Genomic DNA, 23,531 nt, shown 5'->3' on the forward strand with positions numbered 1-23,531 from the left:
CACAACTGAAACTAATATATGTTATGTGTCAATTATACCCCAATTTAAAAAGAATACATATTATGGATAAATGATTCAGGAATAATTAGAATACAATTAATTTAAAGTTAATACAATTACAAGTTAGAGTCTGGGGCTTTTTAACCAATAAAGCAATTTGGATTCCTTGCAATCAGCTCTCACTTAGGATGGGTAATGAGTATTTTCTATTTAAACTCTACATTTGTTCCTAATCTTCCCACGTTCCACCAGGGGACAATAAATTTGGGTTCGTAGAGCATCATTGACTGATTTCCAGCCTGGGATCCATGAGTGTGATAATGGGAGTCTATGAGCCATTTAATAGTTGAAAAAACACCAAGACTTAACATTTACCTGCACAGACTCATTAAAATGTTATGCTTCTTTGCTTTCTTCAGGAATTATATCAAGTTACTGCAGTCACTGGTTATTTTAGGGAGCTTAGCTATTCATGGCATCGTGGAATTTATTGGTAAAATATTGTTTTAAAACATGGGGTAGGCATTGTAATAAAAGAGGTCTCTAATTATGAAAAGCTTAGACATCCAAGCTTAGTTGAAACAAAAGGAACTTGGCCCGCTAATCGAGCAGAATTCTGCATAATTAATTTATGAAACAAAAATTTCATAAATTTCTATACAAATGTACATTTCTCTAGAGAGAATAAGAGAGTTTTGCAGATCTGCACATCTGCATCTCAAAAATGAATCATTACATAAAAGACCCTTTTAACAACTTTTATATTTTATAAGGGATGCAATCCCTAGATGTTATATCTTGGACTTCTGGGGGTCACATAAAAAAGGTAGAATTGCTTTTTGACTTTTATTTTAATTCAGGGTTTCAATGAACATTAACAAGGTACAACACTTAGTATTTAGTCTCTTTTTTCAGTGTGTTTTTCTACTTCCAACATGTGCCTCACATGAGATATTCTTACATTGTCCACTATAATCGCAGGCTTTTATGTTGCATTTCCATAAAATAATTTGATGCATGACTTTTTCCCCCAGAGTTTCTTATATTTACTAGGAAGCTCTTTTCATAATTTCTTTTAACAAAGTTATGTAGATTAATATGTAATATGTTGCTCTTACAGAATTATGAAATTTCATGTTGCAAAACGGAAGTTTAAAGAAACATTACGCCCATATGACGTAAAAGATGTCATTGAACAATATTCTGCTGGTCACCTGGACATGTTGTGTAGAATTAAAAGCCTTCAAACACGGTAAGCAAGGAAAATGTTACCTGTTGAAAAGGAAAGGCATAGAAACTATCTGGGAGGAAGTCTGTAGCAGAGAAAAACTCTTAAATTCCATATTTCTAATTCATTTTTAGTGGACAACTGGACTTTACTTTTAACATAGATTGTATTTAAGGATGTAAGTCAAGCATTTAAAGTCTCCAACTCTACAGTGTGTCAGTTTCCTCATCTGTACAAATGGGTGTAATGTTAGAGCTTGACTCATAGGATTGTCATGAATGTCATGAGGATTGAATGAGTTAACACAAGTTAACTGAGCACTCAATGAATGTGAATGTTTGCTCTGGTGTCATTTGAATTATTGCTGCTGCTGTTGTTTTTGCTATTATCTTAATCCTAACCATCCTTCAGGAATAAGCTAGTCTTTCTCCTTCGTTAACTTTACCCGACTACCCAGCCCACGAACACAGACCCTCCCCTTCTCCAACCTCCTACAGCACTTAGAATCTATTACAGGCCATAACTGCACATGGAATCTTGGTATCCTGTGCCAGAGTTGAGACTGGAAAATGACTGGTTGGCTTTTGTATTGTTTCCTGATTGCAAGTTTGTTCTCCTTGCTCATGCCTAAGACTGGACCCTCCCTCCCTTCATGCCCTGTCCTATACGATGCTAGATACACACTGTCTTTCCAATGAGCAGCTTACTGAGTGATTAAAAGGAATGAGTTCACCATGTTATTCCAACTGTGTGGTTGTATTATCTTGAAGCCAAAATATTTAGTCAATTCGGTTTTTGGGTTGTTTTTTTTTAAGAATCTTGCTTTACTATCAGGCACAAATTACCAGCATTTGTGATTGAACAGTTCTTAAAGTACAGGGACTGAGTCTGAAACATTTGTTTATATGCTCACAGCACACTTCTCCCAGGGTGAGCCATATACTAGGCCCTTAGTAAAACACCTATTGATCAATTACAAAAATCACAATCTGTTCATTCATTCATTCGTTCATTCATTCATTCAGCAGATAACTGTTGAGCCTGTAATGTGTGCCAGGCATTGTGGACATCCAGATATTAATAAAATAATGACCACTATCCTTTTGAGCTTTCAATTTCATAGACTAGATGTCATGACAGAAGGTAGGAGCTGCCTCTATTTCTATGCAGACAAAGTAAAGTGGAAAGTCGAGTCAGTTCTCCTGATAATTCAGTTGTAAAAAGAAGAAAGAACTGTAACCCCCATTTAGGCTGATCAACTCTCCTTGGAAATTATTTTTACTCATCCTGTGATCATGTTACAATCTTCGCCTAGGTGGTTACGGTCTTCTAAGTCCTTTAATAGAAGTATCTGTGGCTCCCAAGGTGTTTATAAAATTGAACTGCTAAAGAATTTGCAGAACTAACCCTGTGTATCTAGCTCATGTAGAGTATATTCTCCAAATAGAATTCCAGTAGCTTTCTTATCTGCTTATCTCCCACATTATGAGAAATACAATAAATGTTCATGGAATAATCTATTCTATTAACATGAAATAATCATAATTATGATTTTGTAATATTTCAAGTAGTTGAATGCAGGACCTACTTGGTCAGAGATGGAAACAGACAAATTGCTTTGTAGTTTAAAACAATTTTGCATCATGGACCAAAATAAAGAGAAAATTAATCTCATATGTAATTCTCACATTAAGAAACTAAGCAAATCAACTGGAACAAGTTCATTTCATCGTACATAAATTAAAGATAATTGTGTTTAGTTTTTCTTTAGAAACACTTCTTTCTGGCCCAGAGCAACCTCTATCTTCAGCATTCATAATCAGATCTCCTCTTTCTCTGATAGCGTTGATCAAATTCTTGGAAAAGGGCAAATCACATCAGATAAGAAGAGCCGGGAGAAAATAACAGCAGAACATGAGACTACAGATGACCTCAGTATGCTCGGCCGGGTGGTCAAGGTTGAAAAACAGGTACAACTCAAAGATACTGGTTAACTTTTTAGCCAGAATTTTTTTTAATCAAAACTTATTATAGGCAATTGGATGTATTTTAATGATTAGTATATTTAAAAAGAAATAAAATCAAGAAAGAGTGAATGAAATTAAATTTTCTTTGTGTTAGACAGTGTTCTGTAACACATTTGGATTTCCATATAAGGAATAGAAAATGTCATCTCATCAAACAGGAAGCAGCTGTAGATTTTCAACAGTAAGATAAAAAGTATTTTTTATTTGTTTTGGTTATTTTCATTGTCTCTCTTTTAGGTCAGTCTTAAAAAAAACAAAACTCATTATTGCTGTTGTGATACACTGAATGTTTGTTAACCCTGAGGCTGTACCTCCTACAAAGACAATATTCTAGAATTCAAATTGCTCTCCCAATTTAATCATAAATATTCTAGGTATTAATTCTGAAGCATTTTGTGCCTTTATTTTTAAATTCAGAATCACCTAGATTGATGTTTAAGGTCTTGATTTTATTAGAGAATAAGTTCCTTACTACAGTGCAGTGGAGGTCCAGAATGTCTGCAGAGAAGAGGCTTAGGACAGGCCACGAGTGCATTTTAAAGAATTGGGAGAGAGGGGTGCCCATGGAGCTTGTGTAGAGGCCGAAGCATCCCCTCCTCCTAGGTCCTCCCACCACAGTCAGACGTCACATTCTAAACTGGTACTAAGTGTCAGGACTGCATTACACTTTGCACTCAATATTTAACTATATTGGCACAACTTGACTTCATTTTTTAATTCTAGACGTGAATCCCCTTCTTAAAAACAGGTCCTACTCATATGTAACCATTTTCCCCATTTTTAGGTACAGTCCATTGAGTCCAAGCTGGACTGCCTACTAGACATATATCAACAGGTCCTCCGGAAAGGCTCCGCCTCGGCCCTCACTTTGGCCTCATTCCAGATCCCACCTTTTGAATGTGAACAAACCTCTGACTATCAAAGCCCCGTGGATAGCAAAGACCTGTCCAGCTCCGCACAGAACAGTGGCTGCTTAACCAGATCAGCCAGTGCCAACATCTCTCGAGGCCTGCAGTTCATTCTGACGCCAAATGAATTCAGCGCTCAGACTTTCTATGCGCTTAGCCCTCCTCTGCACAGTCAAGCTACACAGGTGCCAATGAGTCAAAGTGATGGCTCTGCAGCGTCAGCCACCAACAACATTGCAAACCAAATAAACGCGGCACCTAAGCCAGCAGCCCCCACAACTTTACAGATCCCTCCACCTCTCCCAGCCATCAAGCACCTGCCCAAACCAGAGACCCTGCACCCAAACCCCGCAGGCTTACAGGAAAGCATTTCTGATGTCACCACCTGCCTTGTTGCCTCCAAGGAAAATGTTCAGGTTGCACAGTCAAGTCTGACCAAGGACCGTTCTCTGAGGAAAAGCTTTGACATGGGAGGAGAAACTCTGTTGTCTGTCCATCCCGTGGTGCCCAAGGACTTGGGCAAATCTTTGTCTGTACAAAACCTGATCAGGTCAACAGAGGAACTGAATATACAACTTTCAGGGAGTGAGTCAAGTGGCTCCAGAGGCAGCCAAGATTTTTATCCCAAATGGAGGGAATCCAAATTGTTTATAACTGATGAAGAGGTGGGTCTGGAGGAGACCGAGACGGACACTTTTGATGCCATGCCGCAGCCTGCCAGAGAAACTGCCCCTGCCTCAGACTCTCTAAGGACTGGAAGGTCACAGTCATCTCAGAGCATTTGTAAGGCCGGAGAAAGTCCAGATGCCCTCAGCTTGCCTCATGTCAAACTGAAATAAGTCTCTCATTTTCTTTCTAGGCATAGCAGTTCCTTTAGCCATACATATCATTGCATGAACTATTTTGAAAGCCCTTCTAAAGTGGAATTTGCAAGAATCAGGAAGAACATGAAAGGCGGTTTATAATCTTTTAATTGCATGAAAATGCATGTTTCCGGATGGCTGAAATTCCAAGGTACATCAGCATTAACCCGCTCATTTAGGAACGTACCTTGAGTTAAAAATACGGAGAAACCAAACATCGCTAATGCTGTGGGGTGTATGAAAATTAGGTAATTTAGAAGATTTGACTCTGTATTTTGAAATTATGGGAGTAAACACCTTCAAATTTCAGCCATTTCTGCTTCGCAATTAAATACAAAATGCATTTTCAAAATTAGGCCATCATGTATATTTAAACACAATGGCTATCATCAGTGGCTGCTAACAAGGTATCGAGTCAAACAGAATTTGGGAATAATAGAAATGGCTGCTTATTTCAAGATATATTTGCCAACCCATTCCTATTCAGTCATGTTATTATTAATGTAATTTGAATGTCAATTTGTGTGCTTTTGGTGATTTAACGCTGTGGCAAGCAATTTTGCACATCATTTTCATGTTGTTCTTTATGATGAGAATGTTCTTCAATTAGAAAATGTGCAAATCCTGAAATTCAGAGCCAGGGGGCATTTAGACGGACTATTTGACACAGTTGACTTCATAGAAACATATTCCCTAATGGCTGAATCAATTTTGTAAGTGGTCAGCTTCCGTACAAGCAGGTGAAATGCTGATCAATAGAAGGCCAGTGTGCCTGAGCTGGTCTCTCTGCAATGGCGCCGCCCCAAGCGTGCCAATACTGCCCACAGAAAGGGGAAGCGTGAGGAGCTGTTCCCACTAAGGTGATACATAGGAAGCATCCCAGGGAATGAGTCATGTGAGTGAAAATGAGATGGGAAAGGCTTGAGAAGAGCCCAGACACAATACCGGGAAACAAGTGAAGTTCAAGAAGTTGATTTCCCCTGAAAGGGCAATGAGAGAGAAAGAAACCAAAATAAAAGTATTCAATTTTTTTTAGAACATGAATACTGCTAAGGAATTCAACTACCTAAACGTCTTATTCTTATATATAAACAGAGAATTTTGCAAGGTATTTATTTTTTAATATGCCCTGAATGTTTTTTGCTATTATGTAGTACATTTTGCATATGAAAGGCTCAAACTAAACCTCCTTTACCTTTTATACCATAGTGAACATTTTCTATTCTCCCCAAGAATGTTGCCCCAAATCTTGAAATTAATGGTTCAGCTTCCTGGCATAAACATTTACAGTTGGAAGCCAGGTAACACTGGCAGGGTCCGCAAATCAAAGCACATCCTCATATACAGTGACAGCAAAAAGCCCAAGAGAAACAAAATGAAAAATTACTGACCTGAAAACAAGCGATGCTGACTGCTCATTAGAAACCAGTCTGGCGGTCTCAGATCAGTAGAACTTCAGCCAAGGTGATGGCCTTCAAAAGGGAAGAAGTGAGGTAGCATTTCAGTTCAGTTCAACTCTAGCCACAGAAGGACTCTAAGAAAGTCCCACCCCCACCCCCACCCCCATGGTGTGGCCAGTTAGCTCAGTTGGTTAGAGCCTGGTGTTAATAACAAGGTTGCCAGTTCGATCCCCACATGGGCCACTGTGAGCTGTGCCCTCCTTTAAAAAAAAAAAAGTCTCCCCCCCACCACCCCCTTGCCCCTTGGCAGATACTGCTGCCTCCAGAAAAACTTCAGCAGCCCCAGAAGATCAACTAGGCACCCAAAGGCAGGAGGAGGCCCTGAAATCCACCAATCCTTCCCAGCTCTCCCACAACCGGCCTTCTCCGTCCCTGATTCTTTCCTTACTTTTCTTCTCCATAATTACTTATCAGTTTCCTGCCACTATTTTGCTTCTAAACTTCACCAGGCCTTAACCAGCTTCCATACCCAAGTAAACCACTTCTCCACTCTGCCTAAAATGTGCTTCTCAACTTTTTAAAATTCTTGTCCCTTTTGATAGACACTGAAATTCTGAAAGCTTCCTCTTCTCACCCGCCCCTGAATTCTGACGCACTCCCCTGGGGTGTATTGTTCAGAATCTCCTTGGCTGCTAGAGACACACAGAAGATAGAGTCTAAATTTTCCACTCCTGTTAAAAAGAGTTTGTCAAGCTTTTAAAGCATATGTATTTTCATTTTGGAAACATAGAGTCTTAGTAAATTATTAAATGCAAATTTTAATCTACCCATGTCTCCACCCAACCTGAAGTTGTGATACCCCCTCCAGAAGGGATTGCACATACGCGCGTGAGCACACACACGCACACCTCCACTGACATAAAGCCAGACACCTGCCAGGCACGAAGAGGAAGAGGAAGGAGGCAGCAACTTTCAGGGAGCACTGATTCTTGGACATATTCTGTCCTGGGTCAAACCCCACTGGCAGCAGGAATTCTGAATGTATTGGAGACCCCTCCATAGGCCTCTTTAGGCCTCAAATGCAGAACAGTTCATCCAGCATTGCCGAAGACAGAAGATTCAGAAACAAAACCTAGAAACATCAGTGAGGTCTTAATCATAGAAAAATGTGATAAACCATGTTATGAAAAACTTTTATTCATTGAAGCCATGGCCATTTTGTGTCTATCTTATTCTGGCACAAAAATTCTTGGATGTTAAAAGATAGTTGTATTGTGTGAAAACTGCAGGGTTCTGTCTGTTGTGTTACTCTCTGTGGAGTTGAGGGGTCTCCCATTTACACTTAGCGAAGTCCCATTGGTCAATCCCAAATGGCGTCTTGAAGCACAGTTTAGCTGAGCACTGAGCAGCCAGCCACATGCTCTCTCAGTTCAAGTTGTCTGCCTTCTTCAACATGCAGGGTTGATCAAGCTGATACTTAATTGCAAACATCCCTGATATGAGGTTAACTTAAAAATGTTGCTATGTGTGATTTAAATGTTTGCATTGTGTTCAACTAAATTAATATCTGTACATAGCAAGTTTGTTTAAAGATACTTTATTGAGTTTTAAAGTCTTTATCTCCTGTTCTAAGGTGCCTTTCTCACCTCCCATTGACTCAGTGACTCTGAAAGTTCTTAATTTGCAGGTAAAATAAATCTAATAGAAAAGGAGGAAATCAGGCACAAAGTGACTAATATCTCACGCTCATGTGCAAAGCAAAACTATAAGGAATGATGAAACCTAAGCAACTAAATTAATGAATCACTTAAGAAAATATCATAAATATTAACTTATCTCCCTAGAAGCTGATATTTTTTGCCTTAAAATGACTTGGTTGTGTTTTTGTAAGAGAAACTTAATATAATTATGTGCATTTAAGTGAGCAGTTCTAAAAGTCATGTATGACAATGCAATTGTCTGTTTCCTGAAAACAAATCAGGAATACCATATCCATTTCAAGCTACCATTAAAATGTAATTTCCTTTGCTCTCTTTTACTGGGATTATTTGTTTTAAAGTAAAACATTAAAAAGATGTCTATAAACAGCTAATGTGACTGTTTTTATCTGGAACTAACTGGTTGGTGCTGAACTGAGTGGTGGCAATGAACCGAACTGCCTGTACACCAATTTTGAGCTAAAATATAAAAAATATTTTTTCACAATGTTGCTGAAGAAATAATTGGTAATTTGGGGAGAGGTTTGTAAATGTTTTTGAGGGGGTCATAAGAAAAATAATTTGAAATTAATTTGATTTTTTTTTTAGTTTGATATGTCAAAACTAAGATACCAATGTATGTGAGCTTTGTGTTAACTATAATAAAAGGGTTTGCTAAACAAATGATAAGAAATGGGGACCAGGCAGGTACCCAAATGCTGCAGTCCCTTGCTACTCAGAATTACCATTTTTAGCACCTACTCAGCTCTGCCTTACCAGGGAAGGGCTTTTGCTCCAAAAGGGATTTTCTTCCCTCTTCCCTAGAAAATCCCATTCTTTCTGTTCCACTAGCAATTTTACACTGCGTGTCCATGATTAATTCCAGGGGAATTATTTTAATGGACGCTGAGAATGTTAGAACTCTAGAACATAAAGCAACAAAGCGCTAACAGAGGTGTTTTACACAGGAGGAAGAAGACTGAAGGAGGGTTACCCTGGGGGGTAATATGAGGGCACTTCCCAACATGGTTCTAACGAGATCAATCCAGTGTGTGCCTATTCTGCCACCTTCTAGAAAGACCAGTGAAAATAAAACTGTGTGTGGAACATGCTCGCTTGACCAACTTTAAAAGTATAAGCTCCTTCCAAACACTTTAGGAACTACGTTAGCAGTACCTCTCAGCACTGCCATTTAAAAGGAAAATACACTAACAACAATTATTTTATCCTAACCATTGATAAAAACAGGCTCCCAGACCTTGAAGTGGCCATTTTTATTCACCGGGTTTCAAATGCTTTAAGAATCTAGCACAGTAAACATTGTTTCTTTTAAAATTTTTCTATTTTTGTTAGTTACAATAAGACTTCACCCTAATTACAAGCCTACCTAATTCCAAATTATTGAGGTTTTTACTACATTTCAAATCAGAAAAATTTATCAGATGCATTATGTGCAAACTATAGGTTTATGCACTGACCTGAAAATCACAGCACCACAAAACTGGTGAACGGAAAAAATTTTCTTGTTCCAACCAATAAATAGTAACTCCAAAGTTACGTTGGTCTGATATATTTCTCTTTGCCCATTCACATGATTCACTTCATTTCTATCACAATTTTATTGACCATCCTAGAGTATGCTCTAGGATACACAGGAGGGTTCTAGTTTTCCCACACACTGTCACAACTACACCGACTTTTTCAACTTTACACCAATATGCTTTTTTCTCCCCCTTCTTCCGCCTCCCCCAATGTCCACCACTCCGGTTCAAGCCGTAGTTTCTCAGTCTAGTTGTGTAGGACACAGCTTCCTGGCGCATGCTGGTATTATGAGGCTTGTCCTCCTCCCCAGCTGAGGCAGTCTGTCGCCAGTAGTCAGTTGGCCACTCGCAGCAGCTCACGGCAGTCCCACGGCAGCACTAGATGTAGAGGGCACAGCTCACTGGCCCATGTGGGAATTGAACCGGCAACTCCTGCATTAGGAGCATGGCGCTCCAACCACCTGAGCCACTGGGCCAGCCCCATGATATGCTTTTTTTATTATTGTTAGTGATACTTATCTCTCCATTACTTGCTGTTTCTTCCTTCCCTTTCCTTTGCCTACACTGCTGTGACTACATTCCTGGATTGCCAATCCCTGCCCAGCCCCGTGGCCCCAAGGAGATGATACTCACACCTTCTTCTTGCTACATACAGCTCAGGACACGACTCACCCTCATGTGAATCATGAGAACATCACCCACACACATCCCAGGTCATAGATGATGCTGAGCACCTCTGAAGCTTCTCATCTGAGCCCTCTGGGCGATGTTCCAGCACTGCCTCCCATTACCAGAGGTCCCACTATGGGCAGGATTTAGGGGGAAGCCTCTGCCACTCCAGGATGGGAACTCCCTACCTCTAAGGAAGTCTGTTCTGCTCTGGATTCCCAAGGCCCTGGGGGGGTTCCTGTCACCCCTTTCCTTCCCCATATCTGCAGCATCTCACTCTCACTTTCCCCGCATAAACATGAATAAGCTTCTCCCCTGTTACCAGTAACACTCAAGAACGTACCTTTCTGTACTTTACTCTCTATCTCACCTTTCTTTTAGAACCAAATTATTTATAAAATAAATTATATAAGATTTTTCCATTTCTACATCATCTATCCACTAACCGGCACGTGACAGACCCATGCTTACCCAACACCACAGAAAAACTGCTCTATGAGTTAATCCAAGACCTTCTAGAAACTGATTCAATGGACACAGTCAATCAGCATCCCTTTTGGCCTTTCTGAGGTAGTTGACACTGTAACCATTCTTTCTCTTAAGACTGCTTCCCAGTTTGTCCTCTACCTGTCTGGCTCAATCATCTTTATTCACTTTTCCAACTTCCTTCTTGTTTTTTACCACTTAACTGTCCGTGTTCCCATAGATTCCATCATCCCCCTCTTCCCTTTTCTCCTCACCCCTCACGCTCTCCCCCAGGTGGTCTTCTCTGTGATCTCAACTACTAATGCAGGATGAGCCCAGCCAATCACATATCTCCTGCCCAAATTTTCCTCCTGAGCATCACCCTGAAATGTCTTCACTTGGGCCCAAAGTCACTCCAGATCCCCCAGACATCTCACTCACATTACAACTTAGGCTTCTTACACTGTGCCATGCAGTAGGCATGCAATGTTGAATGAATCAACGTGTCTTGGTCTCCCTGGGCCTTAGAGTAACTTCCAACCCGCAACTTCAGAAGCCTTTCCGTCAAAAGGAGAGTGACCATCAAGCTTCATTCATACTGTCACAGATTTAATCTGTTACTTCTCCTAAAGGTCTTCGTACTTTTCTTTTTTTCTTGTTTTCTTTTTTTAATTAAAGTTTATTGGGATGACAATTGTTAGTAAAGTTACATAGATTTCAGGTGTGCAATTCTGTAATCTCATCTATATCTCACATTATGTGTTCACCACCCAGAGTCAGTTCTCCTTCCATCACCATATATTTGGTCTTGGTACTTTTCTAAAGAGATCTGGGAGGAAATTAATTAATGCCAAATAACTAGTCATCACGTTTCTATAGGACCTAATAGAGCAGCCCCTCTCTCATTCCCACCTAGGCCTCAGCATCATTGGCCTCCATCCCTCTCCATCCCCCAAACACAATTGGCTCAGACCCTATATATGATGCCCCTGCCTAGACTTTGCCCACTCACTGGGAAGACTGACTTCTCTCAACTTCACTGTGGGCTCCAAAGAAAAAGGGAAGTCTCATCACCCTTCCCCTGTACCTGAGTCCTATAACACCACATTCCTGCTTCCCACTTCTCTTTACTCTGTATCCTACCGGTGCCTACCAGGCCCACAGCCAGAGCTGGCTTACAGAGTCTTTGGATCCCAGACTTTAGAATAACAACCCTGTGTAATGCAGGGTCTCTGGCCCCGTTCCCTGCACAAGAACACAGGATATGGTGAGGCCAAAAAGGAGCACCCATGGAGCCATAGATAGGGAAGTCATACCACTATATTCTCACTGGCGGTTCGGTTGGAGGAACAAGAAGCAGGAGCCACAATCCACCATCCGCTTCTCTGCCAACAAACCAACCAACCCACCCTCCAGGGTAGCCACAGCAGTTGTATTAGTGGCTAATGGCTAACTGGTAACAGCTGACGGCCACCCAGTCACAGTGCATGCCATCTGATTACAGCTGATGGCCATCTAATAACCGAGCCAGCACCTTTCCACGTGAGGCCGAGAGCCTGGAAACTGCTCTCTGAGACTCTGTCCCTACACCATGCTTAGTTACTGCCCAGTATTGTGCCAATAAATGCTTCCCAAGTATTATCTCATTTAATCCTCACCACATTAGCACAGGTAATGTATCAGTGAGGATGCATTTGGCTATCGGTATAAGAAAACCTTGGCTGAAACAACCTTAAACATTAAAGACATTCTATTATCTAACACAACTGAAGTCCAGAGATAGGGTGGCTTGAGGCAGAGTATAATTTGCTCAATTACATCATCAAGGTCCCAGGTTCTTTCTCTCTGCTTTGCTCCTTGTTTGCAGGATATTATTAGTGGTTCCTCTCACGGTCCACAAGATGGCTTCCAGTGGCGATTGGTACCACATACCTCCTTGATCACATCTAACAAGAGAGGTGAGGACGTGGGGAGCCCTCCACTCAACTGTGGAATATCAATCCTTTCCTGACACCTAATTAGACTAACACAGGTCACATGCTCATTCCTGAACCTGGTAAGAGTCACCATTTGTATGCCCTGATTGGCTTAAGCCAATCAGAACTCCCCGTTTGAAACTAGTAAGGAGAGACTTACAAAACTATAATTCTGTTAGAAGAAAGTCAGTGAATGGATGTAGGCAAAATACATATATTTGCTATATCTGTATAGTTATAGGTAATTACTATTAGATGAGAAAACTAATGCACTGAGAAATCAGTAACTTGCCAAAGATCGTAAAGCTATTTCGTGGTAGAGATAAGGTTTAAATGCATTTAGTCTCACTCCACTGTTTGAACATTAATACTTGAGCTGTGCCCACACAGCTATCTTTGTGACTGGGATTTAGACATCAGAATTACAGCAACAAGCAGGTAGAGTGTTAATTTAATAATTCTTGTGTGAAACTTAATTGAGGGAGAAAATAGTCTTTTTGCAAGTGTCTTTAACACACAAAAGCTTTCCTTTTATTTTATGAGCCATTAATCTTAAATTATCAATTAGGGAGGAAGCATGATATTTCCTGTGAGAATAGTATGCTTTGGTTTTCTTCCAGACAGATTAGTGTTTTTCTACCATGAACCTGATCTAACTTTTGTATAATAACTGGCCAGAAACCATGAAATTAGCAAATCTTGCTTGCTTTGAAATGTATTACAAATTCAACCATTGCTTAGCACTTCCACTACTCCACTGTAGTTATGGCACCATCTTCTCTCACCTGGAGTCTACAATAGCCTCGTGATATACAAGCTGCTGGGAAAAGTTGGAGAGGAAGTGTTCAAGTGAGGACATGTTTAGCTTGCCATAATCTCGGGTAGAGAGAGCCAAATATGGATTTGGCATTCAGGAAAGTTCTGGGATGAAGATTCAGGAAGCCTTACTAATCAATTTATTCATGGCTTGTGGGACCTCAGAATCCTTTGCTCCAGAAACCACCCCGTTTGCCAATCCTACCCCCAAACTTCTGGCAGTCAAGGACGATGCCTGAGTACGTAATGTTCGCCAGGCTGCCTGGCTGCCTACGTACTTCCCCAGGCAGGTGGGGTGGGACCATTTTGTCTCATCTAGACACACCCCTCCACACACCTTTCTTCTCTCATTTGTCTGTTTTTTAAGGTACGGGGCTGGGGAGGGTGGTCCTGGGGTTCTTAGGAGGGTCCTTTCTTTTCTAGAAGCCTCTGTTTTCAACCCAGAGCAGCCTGACCAGGCTCTGGGTCTGAGAGAAGCAGTTTGTGAAACAGCTGTCTTTTCTGCGTCTTACTCCTTTACGGGGCTGCCTCCCACAGGCAGCAAAGGTGGTGCATCACAGTTCCCCAGATCTTAGCACCGGACCAGCCCAGAAGCCCCTGCTGCACCAGATAAGCTTATCCAAAGGAAAGACGACAGCACGCCAAAGGCTTTGCACATTGATTCACTTATTTTATTGGATATCTTTGCCCATAGAACATTTTCTTACGTTTAGGAGACATGTCTCTCAGACATGCTTATAAGGTCTGAGAACAAGATTAGGCTACAAATTCAACATAAACGCCCTTACATCTTTCTCAATATGGCTAAGCCAAAACTTCCCCTCACATCTCAACACCCAGGGGAGATCAATCTTTTATTACCTACAGAGTGAAATCTAATGGAATCTAGAAGAGCCAACCAATGGTAAGGGGACGCCTGACAAAGCCTGGGGTGGACAGTCCTGCCCATCCTGACTGGCAAGGCTGGGCTGTGGGGTAGAACTGCATGCTGGCGGCAGCTGCCAGGTCGTCCTTGGTCAGTGGCTGGCTCCAGACATGCTGCAGCATCTCGAGACCTGTGGGGAGTGTCCTGGTGAGGTAGAACTTACAACCAGGACCCCTAGAAGGCCAGGACCCCCAAGGGAACACTGAGGGGTGTTGCCCTAGCCCAGGCCTTCCTGGATGCCTCATCCACATCTCGCTGTTACCTTCCCATAACCCCCAGACTGTATACCATGAAAATAGCTTTGGCTTCAGGCCCCTACTTCTTAAGGGCTCCAGGCAACACCTGGATTTCCCAGCCACCCAACTAATTCTTGAAGAAACCAAGATGCCGTGCACCTCCACCATCAAGCTGTCTACTACAGTCAGCCAAGGACGTCCACCTTGGGCGTGCTGGTCGGGGTCCCAGCTCCACGCTCCAGATGATGAGCAACCGCCACTGCCTGGCCTCAGGTGGTCCGACTATGGTGACATGCTTCTGGCCTGTGGCTGTGAGCCACCCCTCCAGCTGAATGAGGGGGTGGCTCTGTACTTCAAGGCGGTGAAGGTCTGCCTCAAGGCAGCCCGTTAACTCAAGGAGAGACCACAAACTACCAGCATGGGCAGGAGGTGGTTCCGGGATAGAGACCTGGGACGGATGGAAGGCTGGCAGCCGCAGAAGAGAGGGATGGGGCGGGGAAGGGGCAAAGGTCACCCACCAAAGATGCACTCCTCCTGTTCCTCTTCCATGTAAAACACCAATGGAAGGTAAAAGTTTTCAGACATGGTCCACCATGGCTCCTCCCAGCAAGCACTTGTTTCCACGTCCTGAACTGCTCCTACCTGATCCAGAATACAGGCGAGCTCAAGCCACCTGTCAGAAAAGGACTTTGAAGTCAGGAAAAGCCCAGATCCTGTGCATCTAAATAACGCCACTTCTTGGACCACCTTAGGCAGGGGTGGCCTATCCCTATGCTTCTCAAGAAAACCCATTCCAAGCTTAATTCTTTCATGCCAAATTGGATTACCTGATTAGTGCTTGCCTCCTTGATGCCCAGAAATTCAAAATTATCTTCACTATAATTTCAAAAGATTTGGGAGCAGGGGCGGCGGGATGGCTCAGTTGGTTAGAGTGTGAGCTCTGAACAACAGGGTTGCCGGTTCGATTCCCACATGGGCCAGTGAGCTGTGCCCTCCACAACTAGATTGAAGACAAGGAGCTGTAGCTGAGCTTCTGGAGGGGCGGCCAGACGGCTCAGTTGATTAGCGCATGAGTTCTCAACAACAAGGCTGCCAGTTCAATTCCCACATGGGACGGTGGGCTGCGCCTCCTACAACTAAAGATTGAAAACGGCAACTGGACTTGGAGCCGAGCTGCACTCTCCACAACTAGGTTGAAGGGCAACGACTTGGATTGAAGGACAACTTGGACCTGATGGGCCCTGGAGAAACACACTGTTCCCCAATATTCCCCAATAAAAAGAAAAAAAGAAAATAAAAAAGATTAACAGAAACAAGTAAGAAAAGGTGGAAAGGATATTCCAGAAAAATATACATATATATATTTGGGAGCAGATCTACTGGGCATGAACGAGGGTAGGGTTTGAAGGATGGAAAGTAGAGCAAGAAGGTCCTAAAATGGCCTCCCTAGATTTAGATAAGAACTGTTTTTGTCTGTTCACATTGCTATAACAAAATGCCACACACTGCGTGGCCTGCGGACAAGTATTTATTTCTCACAGTTCTGGAGAATAGAAAGTCCAAGATCATGGCACCAACAGATTTGGTGTGTGCGGAGAGCTTCCTGGTTCACAGACAGCCTACTTTTCGATGTGTCCTCACATCGCTGAAGGGGCAGGCAAGCTCTCAGGGGCCTCTTACATGGACATTAATCCCATTCATGAGGAGGAGCCTTCCCACCCCCTAGTACCATCACCAACATGTGAACTGGGGGGGCACACAAACATTCAGACAATAGCAGTTACTGCCAGCCAACCAGTGACTGACTACACATGAGTAGCTGGCCAAAGCTGAGTTTATTCAGTGTGCTGCACCGAGAGAGAGAAACAACACAGGAGTACAAAGCCTCTTCATAGGAAGGAGTTGTGGGGAGACTATTACAGGATTTGGCTGGGTGATTCTAAGGAATGTTTAGAGAAACAGGCCAGTTTTATAAAAATCAGGTGGTTATCTTAGGAATTTTTATCCAAGAGACAGGGAGATTCGTGTGGTCTTGATAGCAGAGTGTCATTGTCACTGTCTGGTTTCAAACATAGTTATAGAGCTGTCTTTCTACATCTTGTTCCATCACAATCACTATCCTGCAAGAGACGTTTATGAAAAGTAAGGAACATTGGCGTTTACCAGTCAGCTTCCAGCAGCAAGCTCCTAGGTCTGTTTTCTTTTCACTTTTCTTTATTTCTTTTTTTTTCTTTTAAAAATATTTTATCAAAGGTCTTTATAGAGCAACATCCAGACTCCAGATACAGCTGCAAGGAGACCCTGCTAAGCTATGGGTACTGGCTGGGGCATGGCAGGCAGCTCTGGCTTTCCACCTTTCTGTTCCGAGATGGGGGTGATGGGTGGTATCTCATCTTTGGGTTCCATAATGCTCACATGGTCACGCAGGGCTTTTCAGGGCCGATCTTACCCCTTGGGTCCCAAGGAAGCATGCTCTTCACTTTGATGCCCAGCGCACCCTGCCTGAGCAGCACACAGCGCATGCCAGTGTCAACAAATAGTTAACAGGGTCATCAGACCATCGACAAACATCCTGGATTTAGCCCTCTGTTCTCAGAGTTTCCCAGACACCCGACCTCACAGCCTGTGGCCCCACTCTCCATGATGAACTGCAGCACACCAAGGCCTGCTAGGAGTTTGTAATGCAGAGACTCTGCCTGGCCAATTGCACACAGACTTCTCGTGGCCACCTGGTCGGCATACAGCTCTACACTGCCCTCAGGGAAGCCAAACCTCTTCTGAACCACAGCAGTCAATTCCTGGAAACTTTGGCCCTTCTCACCAAGAACATTCTGTGTCCTGGTGGCCAAAATAATGATTTCTGTCCTGGTCAGTGTAAGTTGGACCTCAACTCCAGAGTAGCTATCTTCGGCCAGCTCCCGCATGAGAAACTTGTTCCATTTGGCTTTGAAGATGGCATCAACAACAAACTTCCACTTCTTGGAAATTTGCGCTGCCATCTTGCCACCTGGCGCTGCTGAAAGAGAAGCGTCTTTTTACTTTTCAATCTCCCTTTTAGCCAAAGACAAAGTCAGCTCTCAGGACGTTCATTTGCAGGGTTCAGATCCACATCAGAATCCATTGATCACAAGGTTATTTGGAGAACAGTGTGGGCATCTGCATTACAGTTAGTCTCTCGTGTGCCTTTTATAGCAAGATGAAATGTTGCAACATGTAAAAAGACAATGAATGCACAGTAGCATTTAAGACTGGACAAGATGAATGGATCACTGGTGTTGTACAATACAGGTAATTACTAGAAACAAAGCGATTACTAATGCTATTAATGCCCTGCAAAGGAAAGAGCGTAGATTTCAAAACGCGGCCATGAAATCAGGTAGAGGATGACAAATCCATTAATCACTTACATTTAGAACAATAGCTATAGTCCAAGAAAAAGACACAAGAGAGCTTCACCTTTCCTTCGGTGGCAAAGAAATTAGGATAAAATGTGTAGGTATATGAATCATGAAAACTTTTGGTTGACCTCTAGGGGGCACCAAAGTACAATGATAAATAGAGCAGAATGAAACAAAAAGGAGGGCGAGATATCAAAAAGCCTGCCTTGTTTTATTGTCTCGGGTGGAAGCTCTCTGGGACATGTATGTCATCATTGGCATGATCTGAAGACCTTGGTTTGTTAGTTTTCTTCCAAAGGTTATTTACTTAAGAATCTCTAGTTTACTTAAGAATCTTGGAGAATACTTAAGAATCTTCAGTTTAGGGGTGGCCAGCTCAGTTCACTCAGTGGGTTAGAGCCCGAAGCTCGCAACACCTGGATTTTCAGTTTGATCCCCGCATGGGCCAGTGTGAGCTATGCCCTCCACAACTAGATTGAAACAACTACTTGACTCGGAGCTGATGGGTTCTGGAAAAACACACTTAAAATAAATCAAAGTTTTTAAAATAAATCTTCATTTTAAGTTTTTCCAATGAAGTCCTCCCCATCGAGGCTCAGGGTTGTGTTTCCCGATTTTTGGAAGGTTAGTCTCTTTCAAAAGACAAATTTTCCAGGTTTCCAATCATGCAGAGGCTGATTAGGTGGGCATTTGGGAGATACTGCATATACCTATTGATGACAAAACTGGATGAGTCCTTTGTAATACCTAGAATTTTAAGCTTTCAGCAGAGTACAGGTTCAGAAGTAAATTCCTAAATGAATCCTCTATGAATCCCAGGAGTTAATCTCATTGTCATCATGGTTAATAGCAATTCTCAGACCATGGAAGTTCAAGAGTCTTGGAAAGTATTCTCAATTTTAGTTTTAGAGTTCATTTTTTTCTTTCTAGTTTTTCTCAACATCAATTTGGGACAGTGAAGTTTTCTTTAATAAAGAACACTTGTGAGCTGTTTTTCAGAAACAACCACAGTGAGATGTGTGCTTCGCATCACCAAAGAAATTACCTGGAATTCCTTAGGTGCAGAAAAAGTCAAGCAATTTACCATTAGAACCTTGGCTATCCATCAGAAATCTCCTTGATCCATCCTGAAAATAAGCAAACAATAACCAGCACATACTTATAAGCCCTCACTGGGGGCAATTGCTTTGGTCAGTGCTACTTGCTTAGCATAGTGGTAAGCTAAAGTATTCAAGATTCTGGGTCATCCGACCATGAAAGAGCCTCCACTTTTTTTTATTATGGATACTTCCTTGAGAATAGTAAAGCTTCTAAAAGTTCTTTAATTTCTTGCCATTTTAATGAGAGTTCCACAAGAGGTCAAAAAAAATCTCTCTATTTCCAAAGCTTCTTGAAATGGACCAATCCAATTGCATGCCTACACAAATATTCAGTTTTTTAACCTGTTACCTGGCAAGCTCAAGTGAGGGAGAACAATTCAGCCATTTGAGCTCATGTAACTTCTGGGAGAAGGTAATATTCTATGTGGTGAGTTTATCTGTGATAGCATAGAATACTTGAAAAATTCTAGTTTATATTTTTAAGTATGGGCCATTAACAAGCAACATTAAATAATCTTAAGCAAAGGAGCTTCGAGCAAAAAATAATAATTGTAGCCTAACATTGGTGAAATAATCATGAACTCTGCTTCCTCAAGTAAGAAGAGTTAACTTAGGTTATTAACAAACACCCAGGGACTTTAATTCATCCCATTGATACGGGCCAAATGAAAGGGCTTCTCACTACAGAAATTTTAAGTTTTCTTTCTTTAGTGTTTTAACGCCATTAGTTTCTTAAACATAAATAATAGATTGTTTTTAACCCGAATCATAGAAATCTCTTACCCTCTGCTTTAGATAATTGCCCTGAAACATTTATGCTTGTTGATTGTAATTATTGAAGCCTACTGTTCTCTCCTACCAGTTCAGGGCCTAACTCCTGGACAATTAACGACACCTGAATAATTGGTTAATTGGCCACAGGACCTAGAGAACTGACAGATTTTGCATCCCATAGCCACCTCACATTAATAGCTTTGAGTTCTGCTCTTTAAGCCAACACTTTTAAATTTATTAATTAAAATCTATTTTTCCTCATTCAGGGGCCTTGAGGATACAGATGATACCCCAACAAGATTACCAGTCCCAACCACAGAAGCCAACGTGGTCTTCCAGGCAAATCTTGAGACCTCTTCCTCTCATCTGAGATCAGATAGGGTGAGAGTTCCATGAATCCCGCAGTAAGTAGGGACAGCTCCATGCCCCTGCCCAGCACGAAGCAGATACAGAAGACAAGACCTCCTGTCCCTCAACTTCCCATAGAGATTTTATGGGGATCACATCTCTCAAGGAGAAAACAAGGCAGGCAGTTAGAGATAGGCACTGGGTCTCTGCATTCCTGCACAACCTACAGACCCTGCCTCTCCACCCAAAGCTTTCCTTTTTCATTGTAATTATCTCCCCCTATGAGGAAACAAATGGGTACAAAATACCCAACTAGACGAAACCGGCTGCTCACACCTGCACAATAAAGGCCACAATGACCTTCATTTCATCTGGGCCTTATTATACCATCATTATAATATCATGCATACGCCCGGAAGTTCATTAGTATCATAACACTGAACTCTGGGAAGGAACATGCACAGATTAAAAAAATGAGGTAACAGCCTCTTGTCAATCACAGGTGTCAATCAAGTGGTCCCACACCTAGAAAGGAACAGCCCATTCTAGAAAAAAGGATAAAAACTCCAAGTCCTCGCCAGTCAGGAGCTTGAGCTTTAGCCTTGCCTTATTCGGGCCCCTTGGGAGTGCACTTTTTCTCCTAATAATGCCACCTTGGGCCGTTGAGCCATTCTCTGCTGCTCGGGTCATTCCTATTTCTTGGGAGTATATTTATCTCTTCTAATAAACTACTCTTTCTCCACTTTATTTTTGTGTCTCGTTCAATTCTTTGCTCAAGATGCCCAGAACCTGGACATCGCACCGACGAGTGCCCACTCAACCGATAACACCATGAAGTATATTATGAATGTCACCAGTTGACAAATAATTTTCTTTTCTAAAATCAGTGCGTTGACAGTTATTGTGTCAGTCTACAGAATGAGCAAGAGGTTTTTTTATCTTTAAAGTACACAATCATTTTATTATGATTAACCTAGGAAAATTCAACTTTCATTTTGATTTATAAGTTTTTTATATTTGGTAACCAAATAATATAATACCATATTATACCAAATCATATAATTATATAAATTGTATAATTATATAAATACCAAATTATATAATTTGGTAACCAAAAAAATTCATAATATGTTTGAGTTACTCAAAATTTGGAGAATGTCTAGGAAATCTTTAATACTCATTATTTCCTCTATAGACTGAAAGAGCAAAAACCCAAATAAAATGCATCTTAATGGTTTAGTTATTTTGAATTTGCAGCCTGAATTTTGTGTGTGGGGGGGGCGGGAATAAGGTACATCTTAAACTAGAGTAGTAGTGGTGGTTGAAATAGTAGAAATTTGGGGTGTCTTTTGAGCCAGGACCAGCTGGGTGGCCCTGTAAAACCAACCGTACACCCACACCCACACTCCCCTTTGGTGTTGCACGCTGCGCGTCCAAGAGTAACGGCAGCGAGACCATGTGTGCCTCCAACCCGTCTGCGCAGGGAGAGCAGTGGGGACCAAGCCTCCCGCTGCCTCCTTGTCGGTCCTCTACTTAAGGCAGCCAGACAGCGGGGCGACTGCCTTGGCGGTGCCTATTTATTAGATGGCTCAGTTGGTTAGAGCACAAGCTCTCAACAACAAGGTTGTCGGTTCAATTCCCACATGGGATGGTGAGCTGCACGCCCTGCAACTAAAGATTAAAACGGCGACTGGATTTGGAGCTGAAGCTGAGCTGCGTCCTCCACAACTAGATTGAAGGACAACTACTTGGAGCTGATGGGCCCTGGAGAAACACACTGTCCCCCAATAAAATTTATTTTTTTTAAATGGTTAAAATGCTAAATTTTATGTTATAGATGTTACCACAATTAAAAAAAATAAAAACAAAAACTCTGACCCTCAAAGATGCAAACTTCATAGTAATAAAAGTTGACTTTGATCCTAATATATCAACAAAATGTGTCTCTAACTACTGCTTGGCCAACAAGAGTCACAGAAGTGTTAGCGCCATGAAAATGAATGTTGAGGCTCTACCTCACAGCTGACGCTGTTGGTGAGAGAGGTGTGCATCTAATCATTCCATCCGCTGAGAAAAAATTTTATAGGGAATCCAAGAGATGAAGGAGACGTGATAAACTTTGAAGTCTAGATTCAAAAAGCATTTCTATATGACTTCAAAGAAGTTATTAATCTCTCTGAACCTCAGTTTCCTTACCTGCAAAATGGCATTAATAATTCCTAATTCCCAGGAGATGTTGGATCACAAAAGTTAATGTGCCTAAATGCCAGGCTGTTCTCGGTTTCACCCTCAGACATAAGTGAGCTGCTTATGCAGGCACTCGATTCCTGGGTGGAGACTGTCTGGTGGGGACCGTTGGTCCCAAGTTTTGAGTTGTTAGGGGCCCTGACTCTGTGGGAGCCCACTGGCAAGTGGAGTGGCAGTAATTTTCTTGCATGAAAAATTTTAAATAGGGCCTGCTGCTCAGGGCTCTTCCTGAGCTTCCCTGAAGACTGCTTCTTCCTGCTCCCAGCCAGGGCAATCTGGGGGCCCACAGAGCTCCTAGCGGAACCTGGTTCTGAGATAGCGTTCTACCTTCGGTGTGATCCCAAGTGCATGTCCCCACCTTCCTCATCTTGGTCATGGGAAGGCTCCCTGCAAACAAATATCCAATATTGTGACTAATTTGGAAGAAGGATAACGTTGGGGCTCTTTTTATTTCTCCTGAAGAACACGTCTGGTCCCCAATTTTTAGAGCAAAACTTCTTACATTCAGATAGCTCTGGATAAATCAAAAAGAGTGCCTTAGAAGCAGCCACATACTATTTAGAAGCATCAGGAAAGTCATCCTTTAGATTTATTAACTCCTTGTTATGTTGTTCCCTCACTTGGCCTCTTCCCCACATTTTGAAACTAGCATGCTATGGTCTAAGTTGAGAGCCTGCCAAGGTTTTGGCCATGGCGGAGCTATCAATCTCTTTTATAATTGAATCGATGCTCCAGAGGTGCTGTGAGCCAGCCAGGACCAGGCTCTTGTGCCCTAACTAGACATTAACATATAAACGCAATAAGAAATTGGCCCATTGAAGTATTTCTCCTTAACCAATTATCTGGCAATTTCCTGTCTTCATTAAAAGCTGTTCAAGGAGTAGGGCACCAATCTTTAAGAGCATATTTAAGA

The 23,531-nt window shown here is 42.0% G+C and overlaps 2 protein-coding genes and 1 pseudogene across 3 annotated transcripts in view; 1 reads left to right on the forward strand and 2 right to left on the reverse strand.

The window, feature by feature from the left end:
* The window catches only part of KCNQ5 (potassium voltage-gated channel subfamily Q member 5), a 529,926-nt gene extending 521,408 nt beyond the window's left edge, over positions 1–8,518 (forward strand). For both annotated transcript variants that reach the window (XM_019749337.2, XM_019749338.2), the window contains 3 exons: positions 1,121–1,252; positions 3,072–3,198; positions 4,040–8,518. In XM_019749337.2, the coding sequence (XP_019604896.2) occupies positions 1,121–1,252; positions 3,072–3,198; positions 4,040–5,002 (1,222 nt within the window). In that variant the 3' untranslated portion in view covers positions 5,003–8,518. The remainder of the gene's footprint in view (positions 1–1,120; positions 1,253–3,071; positions 3,199–4,039) is intronic.
* A 6,360-nt stretch (positions 8,519–14,878) lies between these two features.
* KHDC1L (KH domain containing 1 like) lies at positions 14,879–16,439 on the reverse strand. Its single transcript, XM_019749268.2, is given in 3 exon segments — positions 14,879–15,120; positions 15,246–15,424; positions 16,432–16,439. Coding segments are annotated over 3 exon segments (429 nt in total).
* Positions 16,440–17,055: 616 nt separating this feature from the next.
* LOC109456821 (small ribosomal subunit protein uS3) lies at positions 17,056–17,750 on the reverse strand (annotated as a pseudogene).
* Between the last annotated feature and the right edge of the window lie 5,781 nt (positions 17,751–23,531).

Source organism: Rhinolophus sinicus, linkage group LG05, assembly GCF_036562045.2.
Source record: "Rhinolophus sinicus isolate RSC01 linkage group LG05, ASM3656204v1, whole genome shotgun sequence".
Lineage (NCBI taxonomy): Eukaryota > Metazoa > Chordata > Mammalia > Chiroptera > Rhinolophidae > Rhinolophus > Rhinolophus sinicus.